Source organism: Furipterus horrens, unplaced genomic scaffold (assembly GCF_987537825.1).
Source record: "Furipterus horrens unplaced genomic scaffold, mFurHor1.1.pri manual_scaffold_11, whole genome shotgun sequence".
NCBI classification, from domain to species: Eukaryota; Metazoa; Chordata; class Mammalia; order Chiroptera; family Furipteridae; genus Furipterus; species Furipterus horrens.
This window is the reverse complement of record NW_028327181.1, coordinates 60,071,695-60,090,731: the sequence shown is the minus strand read 5'-3', so window position 1 is coordinate 60,090,731 and position 19,037 is coordinate 60,071,695. Positions and strand designations below refer to the sequence as shown.

The following is a 19,037-nucleotide window of genomic DNA, read 5'->3' as shown; positions in this document are numbered from 1 at the left end:
GTGAGGAAATTTAGAGTGAGCGCGGGTCAGGAGCCTGCCTGGGAGGCAGTTGATGGCTCCCCGACTCCAGGTCCCTCCCTCTGGCCCCTGAGGGGAACGTTGTCCCTGTTTGTGGGTCAAGAGAGCCAGCTTTATTGCCCTAGGAGCCGAGGCTCTGGGGCATTGGCCTGCTTGTCCCAAAGTCCCTTCCAGTTCTGGTCCACCACTGGTACCACGAGGTGCTCGGTCCCTCCCCGGGTGGAATGACAGGCATTAGCATGGGTCCTTGATGCCTTCTCACCTGTGTTCTTTAGGCCGTACTGACCCTAGCTGTCCCTGGCCCTGGGAGTGGCCTGGTTTTCACTAGAATGGAGGGGAGGCGGCAGTGGTGAGAAAGCATTGGCCCGTGAGGATGGCCAGAGAGCTTTTCCCGTAACCCCCAGCCTCACAGCCCCAGACAGCTCCCTGCCCGGGACACCAAAGTGGCCATGCTGGCTGTGGCTTTCCAGCCCCTGCCCTGGAGGATGGACCCCTCCCCTCCCCCCACCTGGGCCAGATGTGCATGGCCAGAGGAAGAGTCTGCCTCTGGAGTGCCAGTTTTACATCCCCGCTGCTCTCAGACCAGGCCTGCGTGGCCGCCATCTTCACCACTGCGCCAGCCAGAGGCCCTTGGAAGGGGAAGGTCGATCACCAGGACTGGTCCCCTCCCTCTCGGGCACTCTGTCCTCCCAGGGGCCCTGGTGACTGGAGCCATTGTCCTGCCCTCGCCCCGCCCAGCCCGGCTGTTGCAGGCTGTTTGCTCTCCTGCACCCCACCTGCTGTCACTCTTCAAGGCAGGTCTCAGTGATGCCTCGATGATACTTGGGTGCAGGCAGCAGGGTGGGGAGAGCCAGGGGCAGGGTCCCCTGAGAGAGCCCCCCTGCTGTGCAGAGGCTCTCCCGAACTGGTGCATAACCTCTCCTCGCCCGCCCAGCCGCCTCCTCTCCCAGGTGTTCCTGATTTGGGAAGCCTGGACTCTGCCCGGTGGACTCTGGAGGCAGGAAGCATTCAATACAAAGCAGATGGAGACTCGAGGCGCTCTATCTCCCTCCTGCCCCATCTGGGAATGCCACCTTGGCAGGCAGGCAGGCTTGGTGCCCCCCACCCCGCCCACTTCTGAGGGGTGGGTGACAGGCAGAGAAGCTGATCCAGGACCTTGGGAAATGATTCCTTCGGGCCCTGAGAACATTCAGCCTCTCAGCAAACCACAGAGGGGTGCTGTCCAGTCAGCTCTGGGGCCAGGGCTCCTTGACTCAGGTAGAGGACCCAGCTTTGATCCCAGCTGCACCACTTAATGGCACGGTGACCTGAGGTGTCATCTTCTAGTGCTTGCTCTTGAGCCTGTGTATTAAATGAGTCTGAACAAGTGACAGTACCTGGCATTCAGCATGCTCTCAGCATGGCTCCTCCCCCTGCAGAAGGAGGCTACAACACCATCCTCCGAGAAATTTAAAAAACTGGTCCCTGAGGATGTCCCACTTAGGACTTTTTTTTTTCCCAAAAAAACCTTTGAGGGAAGGACTTAGCAGAGGAATTGCCAGGGACCTCCCTGACTGAGGGCTGAAGCTGGACATGAATGCTGGGGTGGGGTGGGGTGGGGTGGGGGACACTTCAGCTGGGGTCTGCCAGAGCCTCCCTGTGGGGGCTGCAGGGCTAGCCCTGAGGGGTGTGTGCAGTGGTGGCGCTTGGTGAGGGTCTGACCCCTAGGCGCAGCTGGGATGGGTGCAGCCTGACCATAACCTTGGAGGGAAGAGCTGAGTTGCTCTGGCTTTGGGGCCAGGGAGACCCAGAAGACACCAGACTGACTGAGATAATGAGAGGACTCTCATTCCAGTGTAAGGCCACCGAGGGGAACAAGCACCAACAAAGCTGAGGCCCGAAGTTTTCCCAAAACGAGAGAGGGAAGTGGAGGTACCATGGGAGTTTCATCCAGGAGTGTGCCCAGAGTTTCCTTTAGAAAGCCCCCAGGCTTCCCAGCCTCCACACCTCCTCTGACCTGAGGGACAGCGAGCCCCAGTGGCCGTGGTCAAGAGGAGCAGCAGTTCTCATGAGGACTGTCCATCGGGAATGCTCCCAGCCCATCCCCTCGAAAGGAGGTGGGGGCTTCAGATTCTGCCTGCAGAGCTTGGGGATTACTGAGAGGGACCTGAAGCTCCCCGAGGCAGGGGGTGGCGGACAGAGGAGGTGTGAGGGAGGAGGTTCCATGCCCCCACTTCAGCCAGGGACCTCGCTCTTTGCTTTTATCTGATTGGGAGGCAGGGCGACTTTGACATAAGATTTCGTTTGGAAAGAAAGGTAGGGAGTGCCCTTTGCTACTAAAAAAAAAAAAAAAAAAAAAAAAAAATTACTATTTGGTCCAAGCTCCTGTTTTGACAGGTGTGGAAACTGAGCTCAGAGAAAGTGGCTGCTGAGTCCCCAGAGACCAGGCAGGACTTGCGGCCAGATTCCGGGGCTGCCAGGAGCTTTCTTCTGTTCTCTTGGAGCATACAGTCGAGTGGAAAAGAGTCTCTTAATAATAGCAAAAGTGAAAAATAAGCACAGAGGCCCAGCAGACCGTGACCCTACAAACCCTCCTGCCTGAGGCTGTCTTCACCTGGCCTGAGGCCCCCAGGCTCTGGACACCAGCTGTGCTGGGAGACTCCAGCCACACCATGTCCCTGCTGTGAGGAGGAGCAGGCCAGCAGCCAAGGGGGGTCTGGGCATTGGTCTGGCCATGAGTTGTGTCGGGAAGGAGTGGATGGACACGTGCTGGGTGGGCTCTGCCCACTGTGCCCCAGTGGGTTTGTTTTCAATAAGCAAGCTGCTCGCAAAGGCACACGTGGATTTTCCACCCTTTTCTGTGGCCACGTGCCATGAGAATCATGAGGGGTTGCCAGGGATGTGCCCTCAAGGCAGTTCTGAGGCTCTGGGGCTATTTCAGCCCGTTCAGCCCATCCAGAGCCTCCAGGCAGCCTCAAGACGCCAAGGGGTGCTGGAACAAACAGTGGAGAGTGAGCCTGGATGGGGAATGGCGCGTGCTCTGTCCTGTGCCGTGATTCGGCGCAGGTCTTTGGGGAGATGGGAGGATCGCGGTACACCTTGGCAGGCTCGGTCTGGGCTGTGGAGCAACTGGCTTTTAGTTTTAGCTGCCCCCTGTCCTAACACCGTGCACATCTTAAACCTCAAGTCCACCTCGGAACCTGCTCCCCACCCCCACCCTGGGCATCCATTGAAAGCCACCAATAGCCACTTATCTACAAGTTGAGATTCCAGAGCTCGGAGAACTACATCCCCACACACAGCTGTTGAGCAGGCAGCGTCCAGGCCCTGGGCTGCCAGAGGGAGCCCCCATCACTCACAGCTCTCTCTGGGGAGGGTGGGCTGTGGAGAGGTGGCCGGGGCTCCATCTAGCTGAGTTAGACTGACCTGTTCAAGGTCGTCCCCAACTTGGCAGTGGTGGGGAATCTCTAACGATGGACAAAGGAATGAATAATGAGTGAAAATGTAGTTTGTAGGCTCAGCTCTGCCGTTGGTTGCTCAGTGACTGAGCAAACTGCCCTTGTCCCTGGGCCTCAGGCCTTGAACACAGCAGACACTCAGAAAGTTAGAGAGGAAAATATAGATGGGTCTTGCTTTCTCATTCTTTGAAGAGCTTTGCCCTTCCCATATGCGGGTTTTGATTAGCATCGCCACAGAACAGGTGAGAACACACATTAGGAATGTAGGGATCACAGAGCCATTGACCTTAAAGGGACTCCCCCATCCCTATCTCCCACAGTTCCCCTGGGCCGTGCCACCCTCCCCGCCAGCGTGCACACACTCTGCCTGGGCCCAGGCCCTCGGTGCTCTCAGGCATTGCCCTGCCCACTGCTCCTCTCCCAGCCTGGACTCCCAAGCCTGTCTTTGGGCAGGACCCACTACGGGCTCCCTTTCTGCAGCCCTCACCGCCTCAGACCCACTTTCTCTCCACTGCCACCTTGCCTCCCAGCCCTGCTCCCTCGGGCCTGCTCCATGCTGTCCTCAGGGACTGAGAAGGAAAGTTTTTGTCGGACCTCAACCACGTCCCTCCCAGGCCTCATCCTCAGCACGACTCCAGGCTCCTTGGCTCCCAGCTCCAGCACCCAGACTCTCCAGGCAGCCTGTTGGGGCCCTCCCTTCCCCCTTACTCCAGACTTTCCTCACTGAGGGGCCTGTGGCCTTGGCCTGACTTGTTGCTCAGAAACTCCTTTTCCTGGCTTAGTGACATTTGATTGAGGACAGGGACAGAGAATTGGGGTTCTGGCCTGGGTCTGAGGAAAGATGAAAGTCTTTCCAGTGGGAGAAAGGAGGTCACTCTGGGGAAGTGACAGCAGCCTCCCAAAGTTCTGAGGAAGAGCCTTTTTTCTGTGTTCACAGGCTGGAGGCTGTGCCTGGAAGCTGTCCCCACCCCACGCTGTCACCAGGGCAGCACTGGTCTCAGCCCCTGTGTCTCCTGCCCACACAACTCAGGCTGCATAGATTCCCTGTTGGACCTTTTTCTCTTGCCACTGCTGATCACTTAGCCTGATTTTACCTCTGTTACAGCTGTGCTGGGTGGCTGGTCCTGGCCACTCCAGGTATATACCGCTCCCTGGGTATAACCCAGGGTCCTGCCTGCATCTTTGTAGGAACGGCCCTTCTCATGCCTCTGGCAGAGAGCCTGGGGAGGGGATGAGAAATGACTGGATAGTCTACTAGGAATGTTTTTAATTCCAAAGACAGTGACATCTGTTCGTGTGGGCCTTACCACCCAGGCTCTGTTTATGCAGACAGGGGCCCTTGCCTCTCCTCAGAGGCGGGTCCTGCCAGGTGTGGCTGGATGGAAGGGGTGGACAGAGTGGGGAGGGGATGTGGTCACTTCCTGGGTGGCCAGGATCGTCTGAGCCTAGCCCATTCAGCAAGGATGAGGAAGGGTCCATGGTGGGGCAGAGGGACCAGAACTCAGATGGCTGCTTTTGAGGAACTTGCTGGGAACATTTGTCTTGTACAACAGCCCCTGTAGCCTCTGATCCTAGATCATGGACTCCAGGAAGGACTGAGTCAGGCTTGGGGAAGAAAAAGCAAATTTGTGCTGCCCTCAAAGGGAGGAAGGGAAAGATGAGCAGCTCAAGGGAACAATCTCCTAACAGCTACCCATCTGCTAAGGCACTTATGTCACCATGGAGACTAGTTGGCCATCTTTCATCCAATCAGAACTGGCTTTACCCAGACAAGTGTTGAGCCTGGGGTTCCTAAGACAGATAAGCATAGAGCTTTGGGAACAGGATCTATTCTGTCCCCCTTCTCCCACACACCTGCACATGTGGGGCACAGCATTCCCCCAAACTGCATCCTGGGAAATGTGACCCAGATAGAGAGAGGAGGCCTTAGAAAGCCAGTGAGGGGCCAGTTTTGAAGTTAACCAGTCGGTGGTGCCAAGTGCTGACCATGTGTCTACAGCAGGTGAATGTGGTCAGCATTTATAATGGCACCTTACCAGCCAGTTACACAACCAGCAGTTGCACATTAGCCGAGCGATGCAGAGTAGAGATGGGGTGGATGGCCTTTTTCCACAGCAATTTGGACCACACCAACCCCTCCTCCAGGAAGCCTTCCATGATAAGACTGGATTTATATATATATACACACACACACACACACACACACATATGTATATACACACACAATTTGCTTATTTTTAGAGAGAGGGAAAAGGAGGGAGAAAGGGAGGGAGAGAAACATCAATGTGAGAGATTCCTCTCATATGTGCTGGGACCAAACCCACAACCCAGGCATGTGCCCTGACCAGGAATCAACCTGGTGACCTTTCGCTTTGCAGGATGACGCCCAACCAACTGAGCCACACTGGTCAGGGCAAGATTGGATTTCTTGAGGGCAAAAACAATGCTTTGTCCATCTGAGTATGATGCAGGGTAGGTGTACAATTAATATGTGCCAGATGCATGAATGCCTTTCTCCCTCCTGTTGAAAGGTGTTTAAACCCATATCTCCTCTCCTTGCTTGGGATGTCAGCTTTGTCAAGTGCAAACTTTTGGTTCATCTCTGTGATTCCCCACCCTGCCCCAGAGTCAGGCACACAGACAGGCCCTCAGTAGAGGTGTCTTGAATGAAATGAATAGGATGAAGAAATAAGGACTGCAGGGATGAGCAAAGATTTTCTGGAGGAAATGGGTTTTGTGGCAGCTAGGGCGAGGAAGCTGCCTGACCCCTCACGGGGCTGGAGAAGGCTATCTTCAGAGGTGGCATGCAGGTGGCCTGGGAGAGGCAGGTAAAGGATGGGTCAGGAAAAATGACCCAGGCTCATCTGGGCAGGGGACACAGGTGTGTCACTGCCTCTCTGGGTCTCTTCCCCTCTGCCTTGAGGTGCTGGAAAAGCTGTGTGGCTCAGCCCCATTTAGCTGCAGTGGCTTTAGGCAACTTTAGCTCAGGTATGAGGAGGTTTGGTACAGCCTTGGCAGCCCAGCCCTATCTACACCGTACAGGTAGGGGTGTGGAGTGTGGAGCCCCAGAGGAGATGAGGCTGGCCTGGGTGCTCTGCAGGGCCCCAGGACCCCACCTCTACCAGCCAGGCAGAGGCAGTGCAGAGCCAGACCCTGTCACCACCACCACATATCACAGCATGAGGGCATAAGCTTTGCAGTCAGCCCCCCTCTGTTCATTGCCTGGCCTGGCCTTGGGCACATAGCTCAGTTTCTCAGTGTCCTTCTTTTCCTCAGGTGGGAAATGGGAATACTGGTACTTAATTGAGTCCATCCATGTGCAGGTTTAGCGGAGTGACCATTGCATAGTAAACTCTCAGGAAAGGGCAGCTCTTACTATGATCAGGTCTTGGCTATTTGCAGGAAGCCACTTATCTTGAAAAGCACCAAGGCCTCTGACATTAAACCCCAAGACCTGTATGCTGGTTGAGACCTAACACGGGTATTCCAGAGGCCAAGGACTGGTTCTGTGCCCTGACCCACCTGCCCTGGGGTCAGCCAGATGTCCTGACTTAGCTTTTTTTTCCTGAAGCCAAAGAACCAGCCACATGTCATTGAGGCCCAGTGGTAGTGAGCACCCAGTGCTTTGCAAACAACCTGCTGCGGCTGCGTGACCTCCAGGGAGAACTTTACCTCCCTGAACCCCAATCTCGTCAGTTCTAAAGCCAGAACCATAACACCAACATCACAGAAGTCGTGAGACTTAAATGCAGTCGGATCCTTGAAAGCCCCAGCTCGTGGTTGGCAGTATGAAAACACTGGTTTCCTTCCTGCCTTGTGCCTAGCTCTGTGTGGTGTGACATTCTGGGCGCCTCTATGTTTGTGTACCCTAATCATTTGGGGTTCAGGCCTTTCTCTGCTCTCTGGAAAACCTGTGTTAGAAGTTTTTCCAAAGCTCACATTTGTATTGTTGCCTTGCAAAACGATTCCCTTCTCGCTCTTCGGTTCAGTCACCAACTCGATGGTCAAAAACAAGTCCGTGCATCTCTAGCTCCCAAGGTGCTTGCACACAGTAGCTGATGGCCCCTTGCCCGCCGGCATCCTCTGCCCCTGGCAGCACAAGCCTTGCTTTGGGACTTCCTGGTGAGGTGCACAGGGCTGTGGTTAAAAGTGGCTGTGGGTGGAACACCTCTTGCTGGGCACTGGTGACCAGTGTCATCCTTGGCTTTTGTTCTTGTCCCAAGAGAGGGCCCCTAGTAGCTGATTGGTTCTGGGGCCCCTAAAGCCCAGGAGGCTGCCTCACTAGGGACCTTCCTTATTCTTTACACTCTGCAAGAGGTTTGATTGCTGGTACATGCTTGTCTGGCCCTGTCACTGAGTTGGCATTGAGGGAGGTGCCCTGGGGTAGGAGTTGGGGGTTAGGATGCAGAACTCCAGGGCAGTGCAGATCCTTTTCCAGGACAAGGGCAGCTGTTGATGGCCAAAACGCAGCTCCTGCCCCTGAGCCCCAGCCCCTGCTCACCCCTTCTGTATCCCCGGAAGCCTCTCTCGCCCCTGGCCCCAGGGAGCAGCCCGGTGGTGAAGGGGTTAACCTGGGATCTAGAGGGGAAGGGACTGGATTGTGTTTAGCTGCTTGTCAAACTTTATTTAGTAGGGGCTGGAGGGAGAAAGGCAGGGCCGGTGCTCGGAGGAGCCCCAGCCTGCCAGGAGTTAAAACCCAGAGGTTGGGTTTTTTGGAGGGGGCAGCCTCCGTGCCTCTGAGTCACTTCCTTCGGTGGAGGCGGGGACCTCCCCGCGCAGCTTCGACCGTCTGTGGCGCACGCACTCAGGCGCCGCGGGGACCAGCAGGCAAGGAGAGGGCCCCAGCCGCGGGGCTCCACCGGCGGCAGTCTCCCCGGAGGAGGGACGCGTGGGGAGGAGAAAGCGTTGCCTCGCACCATGTGCTTCCCGGCCCAACTCCAGTAACTGCCTGCCGGTGGGGGCTGAGCGCTCCATCTGTCCGCCCTTTCCGCCGTTGAGCTCCAGTGCCGCTCCTGCGTCCCCAGCTGTCGGGGCCAACAGCGGGCCGCCGGCATGACCGACGTGCTGCCTCAGCCTGACTGTAGCCTGAAGGCGGTGTGCGAGCCCCTGGAGCGCTGCTGCCTGGATCAGCTGGAGGAGCCAGGGAGCAAGCGGGCCCCCAACACGGGCGCCCGGCTCTGGGGCCGTGTGCGCAGCAAGCTGCTCCGACAAAAGGTGCTGGTAGGGGGCCGGAGGGGGTGGGCTGTCGGGTGCTGAGGGAGGCTGGGGGCTGCCGAGGCTGCTCTGCCCCCTCCTTGTGGAGCTCCATGCCAACTCCTGCCTCACTGTGGAGCCTGGGACTGAGCTGGGGTCTGCCTTCAGGTCTGCTGTACTGGCCCCAATTTGATGATTGATGCTGGTTGCTGCCCCCACCGCGGACCCTAGCTGCTTTCTCTGCATCTGTCCCTGTCTCAGGAAAAGAGGGTTTGTCTCCTGTGGGAGAGGATTGCCTGGCTTCTGAGTCTGTAGGGGCAGGAATATGAACAGACTAGGCAAAGGGCTCCTGAGTATCTGTGGTACCGCAGTGTTCAGCTGAGACCCTACTCCCCTATATTGCTGAGGGACACTGACAGGGGCACCTCAACACCATCAGCCATCTGAGGTTTCTTTGTATGGGACATGGCATCACTCCCCACCAGGGAGGTTGGGGGGGCTGGTGAGGAGGCAGAGGTGTGCGGAGTCTGGGGTCCATAGGCTGCCTCTTCAGAGACCACCAACTGACTGCAGGCCCAGTGCCAGATAGGCACCAGGCAACTCAGTCAGTGTGCCAGGAGTCTTCTGACCCAGCGGGCAGCTCAGACCAAGCTGTGGCAGGGAAGGCTGCCCATCCTGCTTGCTGCCTCAGACCTGGGTGGGATTAAAATCTGAGATAGAAGCAGACTGTCCTGCAGCTGGGCAGGCTGCCTCGGGGCTGGCTCAGGGCCCTGGCACCCGACATCCGAGGAATAGCCAGGCCCAGTGCCTAGCACACAGTTAGTGCTTGATAACCGCAGATCAACTTAACTGCCTGAGCAAGATGCCACAGCCCCTGTCCTGGTGGCCAGAGCCATGCCCTTCAAGGTAGTGATAAGGGAGGCTTTGGCTAGTCTGTGTGGCGAATGGGGATTTGCAAGCTCTCCTATAGCTCAGAAGGGGACCCTTTGTGCAAGTCCTCACTGCCAGCCAGCATAGAGGCTCCTGGCACCTGCCAAGAGGAAGTGATCTTGGGCCCATTGGCTCCTGGTCTAGTTTTGTCCCTTGCCAGTGGGCTTAACTTGACCTCCTAGAGGTGACATCAGTCCTGGAAAGTGCTGGGCAGGGCAGCAACTTGAGCTGTCCTGCGTTAGCCGCTGTGTCACCTTCAGCCTCTCTGGGGACCAGGCCAGCAGAGCCCTGCTGGCCTCAGCTGCTCCCAGAGCCCCTCTGTGCTGAGGCAGCTGTCTGTGCCCAGCAGCACGGAGCCATTCCCCTACACCCCCATCCCCCAAACCCTGCTGAGGCCAGCACACACCAGCCCAAAGCTCCCCATCCAATCCCAAACCTCCAGGTTGTCAAGAAACTGACCCAGCAGGTTCCTGGCCCTCAGCCAGCGAAACAGAGCCCTTCTGATTTACCTGCACCTTTGGGGAGGCACCTGGCAGGAGGGGGCAACTTTTAAACCCTAAAATCCCAGGCCTTCCTAGGCTTGTGACTGGCAAAGCTGAGAAGCTGCTTTGTGAGTCCTTCTGCAGGCTCTGCCTCTGGGGGTGTCTGGCGGCCCCATGTCTCATGGTGCTCTCTGGGCATGAGTGGCGGGCCTGCCAGGCGCTGGGCTGCCGAGCTGATTGGCGTCAGTGCCACTGCAGGGTGGCTCTGGCACTGGGAGGCTCTTGTGTGGTGGGCGATTCAGTCTCCTAGCCCCTGCTGTGAGACAAAGTATGTCGGCGACACAGACATAGGGTCTTCACCAAGAGTGACAGAGGGACATCCATCCCCCCTGCTGTGCCTGCCCTGCTGAGCCCCGGCTGCGGCTGCCTAAGTGTTGGCAGTGCAGCAGGCTCCCTGCCAGGAGAGGGGCTTAGATCAGGTAGCAGCTTACGGGGGTGGGGGAAGCGTGCCTAGTACTGCCCAGCCTGGTGGGAGGGGTCGCCTCATCAACTTGGCCCTAAGGATTTGATGCTGTGGGTGCCTGAGACACCTGTGGCCCTCCTGCTCCCATTTAACCGAAGATTCATTAAAGGCTGGAGGAGGGTGTGTGTGACTCATCTGGGGACTCTGCCAGCGCTGAAGAATCAGTTCAGATGGGAGAGTCCCAGTATTGACCTGTAGGGCCTCTGGCCCAAGGAGTCTGCAGCTGCTGGAAGAGGGGAGGCAGGGACTTCCTTTGCGTCCCAGGCAGCTATGGCTGGGGTTGTTCTTATCCCCGAAGAGAGTTCTGGGGATGAAGCCTCATTTTGGCCTCTGACTTGGCAATTGGTTTGTTGTGCAAGCATTTAGCAGAGAAGACACGTGGCATTTGGGTTTGTAGGTCTGCCAGTCCTCTTGGTGTTTTAACCTCACATTTCTACTTTCCTTTTTCTTATTTGCTCCAAATCACACTCAAGGGGACCAAGCTCAGTGCCTGCCCCTCCTCCCAGGATCTGCTTCTAGATCCTTAGGCTGCACCTTGGACAGAAAGGCTAGAAGAGATACCCCAAACCCCACCCCCTGAAGTGTCCACAGGTTTTAATGGGGTCACTTGTGGGAGCCATAGAGGCCTAGAAGCGGCCACTGAGGCTGGCCCAGAAGTACTCATCTGGGGGCTGTGGTGGTGGGAGGGAGGAATCCAGGCCTCTTTGTCACCTTGCAGCCAAAGCCAAGACATTCCCACTGAGGCCAGGCCAGATATGGGCTGGGGGCTGGGGGCGGGGGGGGGGGGGGCAGCAGGCAGAACTGGCAGGGTTCAGGGGAGTGGGGGAGAGTTGAGGTTGGTTCCTGATGACCTTGTCTCTGCTTTGAGGGCTTCCCATGTAGGTCTGAGAATTCCCTGCCTGCAGGAAGCTTCTCTTCAGAAGCTGGAGGCCGGCAAGGTAAATTGGGGGGTTTGCTGCTGAACCCTAGTGGGTTCGCTGCTCTGTGATGGGGTTTGCTCCCTCAGCTGCTAGGGAGGGTCAGAGGTGTCACTGAAGGAAGGACAGGATGAGAGGCCACTTGTCTGGGGAGCCTTAGGGCTCAGGAGGGTCTCTTTCTTTACCCTCTTGATTGCCACCACAGGACAGCCTCTGGCCCCTGCCGTTTAAACTGACAGATCTTCCTAACAGGTAGCACCAGTGAGTTCTGCAAACCATGTGTACACCCCCAAGGCTCACTCAGCCAGTCACTGGCTATGGAGGGTATGAGGGTGCTGGGATATGAGACAGATATGTCTTGTGCTCATTTACTTTATTTCATGATCTGGCTCTGGGCATCAAGAAAGAACTTGAAACCTTGTGCAGTAGACATTTGTCCTACTCTGGCCACCCACTGCTCAGCCCCAGCCCCAGTCCCGGCCCTCAGCCCCACCTTTCTCCACCTTGTTCGCTGAGGGGAAGGTACCCACATCCCATGTCTTCACTGCGCACATGCCCACCCACACCTCTGTGGTGATTCCTTGGCTGTAGGAAAGGGACAGGGTGCCTCTCCCAGGACCGGAGAACCTCGCAGCCTGCTCATTCCCTCCCCGCCTCTGTGTGGGCCAGGACTGCGACAGGCCAGCTGGAGGGTGAGGGGAGTGGAGGGACCTCCCTGCATTCCTCCTGTGCTCCCTCCCTAGAGAGAGAGGGGACGTCATTCCTGGGGCCCCATGGGTGTCCTCCTGACCCCTGGGCTACCGCTGCTCCACTAAGCTGGCTCCCGAGAGGGCTGTGTGAGTCCACAGAGCACGAGTCCTTGATGCCGAGTATCTGACCAAGGTTATGGAGCCTCCACCCAGACACAGAGCCAACCAGACACACAGATTGTGTGATATTTTAGGGTCACAGACCCCAAGGTGGGAAACACCTTGCTTGCTCTAAGGGAACTTGGCCAGGTGCTATTTCTGGTCACCTGGGAAGGTTAGAAAAGGCACTGGCCCTTCCCAGCATCTCTGACCCACAGGTGACTTGGCCGGTCAGCTGTGCTGGGCTTGGTGCCCCAGCTTTTGGATGGCCTTGGCCCAGGGAGCTGAGCCTGCCAGCCAGGGTGGTTCCTGAAAGGCCAGAGCTGCCAAGTCCAGTGTGGCAGGGGTATCCAGAGGCACTGAGGCCCCAGGAGGGCAGACCTTCTGGAAAAAGCCCAGAAACTTCTGCAGGTATTGGTTTGGGAAGTTGCCAAGCACTGGCAAACCCTCTGGAAAGGCCCAGGCCTCTGCTAAGTGGCCATGCTGGCTGCCCACATTGTCAGGAGCTGGTCAGCAGGTGCCAAATGGGCTTTCTTTTTTCCTGTCAAATCATGCTGGGCACAAGACGATGTGGTATGTGTTCTGACAGCTCCCCAGCCCCATAGAGGAACACATTTTCCCACACCTGCCTGCCCAGGCCCTGGGAAAAAGCCAGTCAGTCCTGGATCTGGATCCCAGTGAGTTTTAGACTTAAGGCCCCACTGTCCTTGGCCCTTTGTGAGTCTTCTGCAGGAAGAGTGCCATTTACTGCTGAGGTGGAGGCTGGAATGGTCACTATCCCATACAGTGACCCCAGCCAGCATTGGTGCCTCCCATATGTAGAGAGGGCAACAGCTTGCCTTCCCACCGGGTGGCTGAAGGCTTCCTTCTCGAAGAACTCCCACCCCTCAGGCTTGTGCAGCACGAGAAGCCAGAGACAGAGAGGCACCAGCTGGTGGGGCTGACCCTGAGTCTACTATCTTAACTTGACGTGTGACCTTGAGCAACTCTTCACCTCTCTGGTTCTCTGGCATCAGCATAAAGAAAGAGCTGTATAGGATGATACCCTAGATCCAGTTCACATGATGCTTTTGGCCATGTCTCAAGATTCCTCTTCCTGAGCCTTAAGCCCACAGTGGGAAAGTCTGGGTGGGAGAGGTCACAGGGCTGCTCCTGGGCCAAGGCCAGCCATTCACGGAGCACGGAAGCAGAGAGGCACGCAGGAATGCGGGCCTTCTCAGCCTTAGCCATGAAGGAGCCCTGGAGGAAAGACGCTATGTTCTCCACCCCCAGCATCCCAATCAGTTCATTTGGTCCCCAAATATCATTGGGGCACCTTTAGTGTGCAGGCCACTCCAGAGGTGTCCCAGGCCAACAGGCCTTGCTCTCATGGAACTTTCTGCCCATGGGAGGAGTCAGGCAATAAATGAGATTATTTCAGGCTATCCAGGTGCTGTAAAGAAAATTAAACTGGGTAACGGATTAGAGAGTAGTGGGGAGGGAGAGGCCTTGCTTAGAGAGAGAATTTTGGAATAAGATTTAAATGTCAGGAAGGGTTCTTGAAAGATCTGGGACAGTGCACTCCAGGCCGAGGAACCAGCAGGGCACAAACCCTGCAAGCGGGGGGACCATGTGTGTTCAGAGGTAGACAGGCTGCGTGGGGAGGGTGGAGTACCTCGGGTGGAGTGGGCAGTGGCCAGCTTCTGTAGGGCCTCGCAGGCCACAGGCAGGAGTTCAGTTTTCAACCCGAGTACAGCAGGAAGCCCCCCGAGAGTTGACGCCCAGCGTTAGTGATGCTGACACGCTTTGAGCACAGGCTGAGGGAGCGCCAGGCGTAGCTCTTAGCTCTGATGTGAGGTAGGTGATAACTGACCAGGTGCTGTTATTGGCCGCTCATTTTACATTTGAGGAAACTGAGGCTCAGAGAGTGACACAGATGACGTCCTAGGAGTGACTTAGAACAGAACCCAGTGCTCAGACCCAGGCAGCCCAGGTCTCAGCCGTCACACATACCTCCCTGCCACAGAGGAGGCCCCGAGCCTACGGGGGCCTGTGGCTGTTTCTCAGCTGTCCAGTTGTCCGGTGGCCAAGGGGCCCATTGGGGTCGGAGCTCTATGCCCTGGGTGGGGTGCTCCTAGATGCGGGGTTCCTGCCCAGTGGGTAGACTTGTTGTGTGTGGTACCCAGCCAGCATGCTGTGTGTAGAGATGGTGGTTACTCTTAATGATTGCTCGCAAATGTGAGATGCGGGGTGTGTGGGGCACAGGGAAGAGTCCGCTGGAAGGCCATTTGGCAGGCGCAGGCGTAGGGTCCAGTGCCTCTCATCCTTACTAACAGGCTCAGTGCCCAGATAGCCTTCCTGGCTGGGAAATGGAGGGTGAAGTCAGCTGCAGAGAAGGACTGTCATCATCGTTACCCAATGACTCCAGGTTCAGAGGGAGGCCACTGTGTCCCCATGGTCGTCCAGAAGGCCCTCGCCTGGTCCTAGCTGTGGCAGCTGGCATGAAGCTTCCCAGTCAGGACCTCCGGCAGCCTCTGGACTTGGACTCTGACCTCTAAAGTGGGCCCTTCCCGTTCGAGACAGGGCTGCTGGGGGCTGTCTTTGTGCTGCTTGGACCCTGTTCAGTTCCTTTTCCCCAGTGACCCTGATCTTGTTACCCTAGTGCCCCCAACATGTCCCTGAGCTGGGTTGGGGCAACTTCCTGGCTGTTGAGTTTGAGGCCCGGTTCTGGGGCGAAGTCTCCGGGCTTTGTGTGGCAGGGAGGGGTAGGTGGGCCCCAGGGCTCTGGGAGAATTGTGCCGGCCTTGGGGGTCTCCCAGAGCAGCCCAGGTTTGAGTTCTGGCTGCAGCTCTGCCCAGCCCAAGGGCTAAAAGTGTGGCCGGCACAGAGCAGGCCGAATGCTGGAATGCAGAGCGCTGGGGAAGGCAGGTCACAGTGGGTGCCGTGAGGCTAACCTGGCTTCAATAAAAGCTTCATTCAGAGCCGCCAAACCCTTTCCATATGTGGGCCTCTGGGAACTTCAAAGTTCTGGGGAGGGGATTGCGGGGAGGCAAGCTGAGGCGAAGTGGCCTCATCCCAGCACCTTGCACAAGTCTGCCGTGTGGCTGGCCTGGGAGTGGGTGCCTGACCCTGCAGGGCGAAGTCCTGGAGGGCACAGCTTGCCTGGCCTTGCGGGGAGGGCAGGCCTCTGGGAAGATGGGTGAGTCTGCAGAACCTGACCCTGTCTCCCCGACCAGCTGCTGAGCTGGAAGCCAGGATCCAGGCCCTGGCCTCTTGCTCCCACTCCACCCTGCCACGTTGACGGAATCCTCCAGTACCCTCCCCACGAGGCGGGAGAGGCAGGCTCTTGGCAGCTCCCTGTTCCCCGAGTTGCCAGCGCTACCATGCCTCTCACGCCTGTGGTCTGCCCCAGTGACAGGCTGGCTTTGGTGTCCCAAGGGGACCCGGCCCAGAGCATGTGAATGCACTTAGAGAAGGGCAGGGGAAAGCCGGCACAGGACCCGCTGTGGCCACTGGCCTGGGAGCCACAGGAAACGTACCCCCAGGCAGACAAGATACCTGGCTCAGGGCCGATCACAGCCCAACACTCGGGCTTCTGACAGACATCCCCAGAAACACGGCCAGACAGTTCTGCCTTCCTGTTCAGTACCCTGTTCCCCTCTTAGGGTGACAACTTTGGTAGACTGAATTAACTATCCTTACTGTTAAGAAGCACTTAGTTTTCATTAGGCCTAAAAACAACTCTGGGCTTTCAGGGAAGTCCACGCCACCACTCAGGACAGGCCCAGGGGGCCAGCCCAGCCGAGGGGACAGCTGTGCTTGGCCTAGAGGGACAGGCAGTGGGACGGGGGCTGTGCTGGGGAGGCGGGTTCCTTGGGGCCTCTGGGCCTGTCCTGTGGAAATGACACAGGGAGACTCCAGCGGGAGGGGTTTAGTGTCGAGGGACTGTAGGGGTGCTTGCGGTCCTGGGACCCCTTGGGGCCGCTGGTGAATACTGTCTGCATGGGTTCCTACTCACCAGGGAGCACCTATGTCACATTCCAAAGTCACACACTGCTGGCTGCTCTGGGCCTGTGCCTCCCCCTCCCCTGGGCTGTACTGCTGCTTCTGACGCTGCTTGTCCCTGCTGCCCATGGATGGGGCCACCACAGGCCTCTCGCTGAAGATTGAAGTGACCCGTGTGAGGGTGAGGGGAAAGGGGTGGAGGCAGGAATCCCCAGAAGACTTCAGCCAGCCGCGTGGTTGAAGGTCTGTGGCGTAGTGGGGAAGACTTGCCCATCGTCAGAACAGCCGGATTTGAATGTGGGCTCTGTCACCTACTCAGGGGAGCAGGAGGGGGACTCCAGACTCTCTGATGCCACGGAAGTCCCAAGCATGGTGTGCTGGGTGGTGGTGGGGGAGCCGTAAACAGCCCTGGAGCCAGAGGGAAGGAGAAGCCCTGGCTCACCTGCCCCAGGCTGGTGAGAAACGGCAGGAGGAGGGGACTCCTGAGGACATTCCCAAAATGAAGGTGATAGCCACCTGCCAGAGTCTCCGCAGGTAAACCTCCTGGGGGCGGGGGGGGGGGGATTTTCAGCGAGAGCCTAGGATTTTGTCACAGGGAGCCCAGGTTCTCTCCTGGACATGTATTTCAAAGGTCAGCAGAGTCTCCCCGAGAGAGGTCTGCATATGCAGACATGAGCAGACCAAGTCCAGCTCCAAAGGCGGCTCCCCATGGCCGAGCTGCTTCCAGTGGCGGTGTACCGCCCACGTGTTCATCCCTGTCTCCGGCACGCTCCGTGACCTGCTTGTCTTCTGTGGCCATTTCAGTCTCCTGCCTGGACCCCACCTTGGGGAGCCGCGCTGTGGGCGTATTTCCTGTAGGATGCAGGAAGGGTCCAGTGGGGGCTCCCCCAACCTTGCCCTTCGTAGCCCCATCTACCTCCCTCCCTCAGGTGACCTGATGTCCCCCAGGTCCCTGCTCCGCAGGGCCGGTGGGTGGTGCCTACCTGCCGGGACTGGAGGGTCAGCAGTCAGGTGTTCCCACCCGCTGCCATCCCAGGGGCTGGCCCCTCTGCCCCCAGCACTAATCTAATCAGGAAATAGCAGAGTCCACATTTCCCAGGGGTTATAAATAGCCACAGCAATTCAGGCAGCATCATTTCTCTGGAAAATGTGCCATGTCCCTCTCTACTCTGCACCCTCCCTTCTCTGTATTTAAATGACATCCTGAAATAGACTTGGCTTCTGGAGGCTGCTGGCCTCCTGGGAGACAGAGCTTCATTGTTGGGGTGCCGCGGGGCCGGACGGTCCTCCCTGCGCGGGCACCAGGGTGCACCTGTAGAGGGGATCGGGAGTATAGCAGTGGTGGGACTCGAAGTGAACATCGGAAGTGCCGCCTTACCCAGACCTGGCCTCAGACAGGCTGGTGCGTGTAAAACGCTGCAGATGGCGCCGGCAGGCTGTGGAGGGACAGGGTCTCCGTGCAAAGGGCCGAGGGGAACTGAAGATTCCCGAGGCCTGGGGCTACCTGTCTCAGATTCTCCCAGGAAAATGTAAGGCTGCTACTTGGCAGCTGGAACAGAACCAGCAGGGAGGGAGGGAACAGAAGGATCGTAGTGGAGGTGGCCTGCCAGCACCCAGGCCTGCCCGTGGTGCCCGGCCACGCGCCAGGAGCCCTGATGTCTCCTTTCTAGATAAATAACGGTAACAGCAGCGCCGCGGTTGCCAAGAGCTGTAGACACCAGGCCAGGCGCTTTACCTGTTATCTTGCAGGTTTAGCAGAGCAGATGAGTCAGAGACTTGATTTTGTCCCTGGGCTCTCCCCTTCTAGATGTGCGGCCCTGGGCAAGGGCCTCATTCTCGTTAAGCCTCCATGTCCTCGTCTGTAAGATGGGAGCAGCTGTAAAGGCTTAAACCTGCAAGGCTTGTTATGATGATTAATTGAGATGCTGCAGATAAAGGGTTTGGCATAGGGCCAGATGTCAATCGGGGAGCTGCTCACTAGTCGTCATGTACTGTTGCTGGTTTCCATAACCACCCTGTGAGGCAGGTGTGGACACCCGTGAGGAAACTGAGGTTTGAAGAGGTTAAGTGACTTGCCCCAGTTCACACAGTTGTGTGAAGAGTGAGCATTTGGACCCAGCGCAGTCTGCCTCTCAGTTCCCACACTTCTCCCCCCACCGCTCTGCAGGCTGTGTCCAGATGCCACTCCCATGTCAGTGGCAGCTGCCAGGAGTGCCAGGCCAGGGGAATGATGTTAGGTGAATCTAGCCAGGTACCATGACCATGGAATTGGCCTGAGGTTCATGCTGATGCCTGCAGAGACTTGCTGAAAAAGGGGAGGTCACTCCAGAGTGTGTGTTCGACATTAGTGTCTGCCTCTGTCAACAAAAAGGTCTCCCTACTCCAGGTGGCCGCTGCTGGAGGCCAGGGCTGGGGGCAGAACCAGGCCCTGTGTCCAAGACGCTGTGTTCTGGATGGGATGAAGGCCTGGTGAGGGTTTGGGACCAAAAAGCTTAGAGGCGAGGGAGGCTTCAGGAAGGTGAGGCCGACTTGGGGCTTCCTTTGGGACCCAGTAGGACACTTGGCCCCAAGTCTTCTGGATTAGAGACCCCGGCAGCAGCCAGGCTGGTGAGTCTGCACGCTTCCCTGTGTTTTGGTGGGGAGCGTGTGTGTGGCGGGGAGCGGGTTCTGTTGTCTCCACACCCGCTCTCCCTCTCCTGTTCTCA

At 57.5% G+C, this 19,037-nt stretch overlaps 1 protein-coding gene across 4 annotated transcripts in view; it reads left to right on the top strand.

The window, feature by feature from the left end:
- ABR (ABR activator of RhoGEF and GTPase) overlaps positions 1-19,037 on the top strand; it is a 175,366-nt gene that overhangs the window by 144,915 nt on the left and 11,414 nt on the right. Inside the window, exon 1 of one of the 4 annotated variants that reach the window (XM_090290772.1) lies at positions 8,239-8,669. The exons of the other annotated variants lie outside the window; for them this stretch is intronic. Within the exon in view, the coding sequence (XP_090146898.1) occupies positions 8,508-8,669 (162 nt within the window). The 5' untranslated portion in view covers positions 8,239-8,507. Of the gene's footprint in view, positions 1-8,238; positions 8,670-19,037 lie in introns of those variants that run through there. 4 annotated transcript variants of the gene reach the window in all.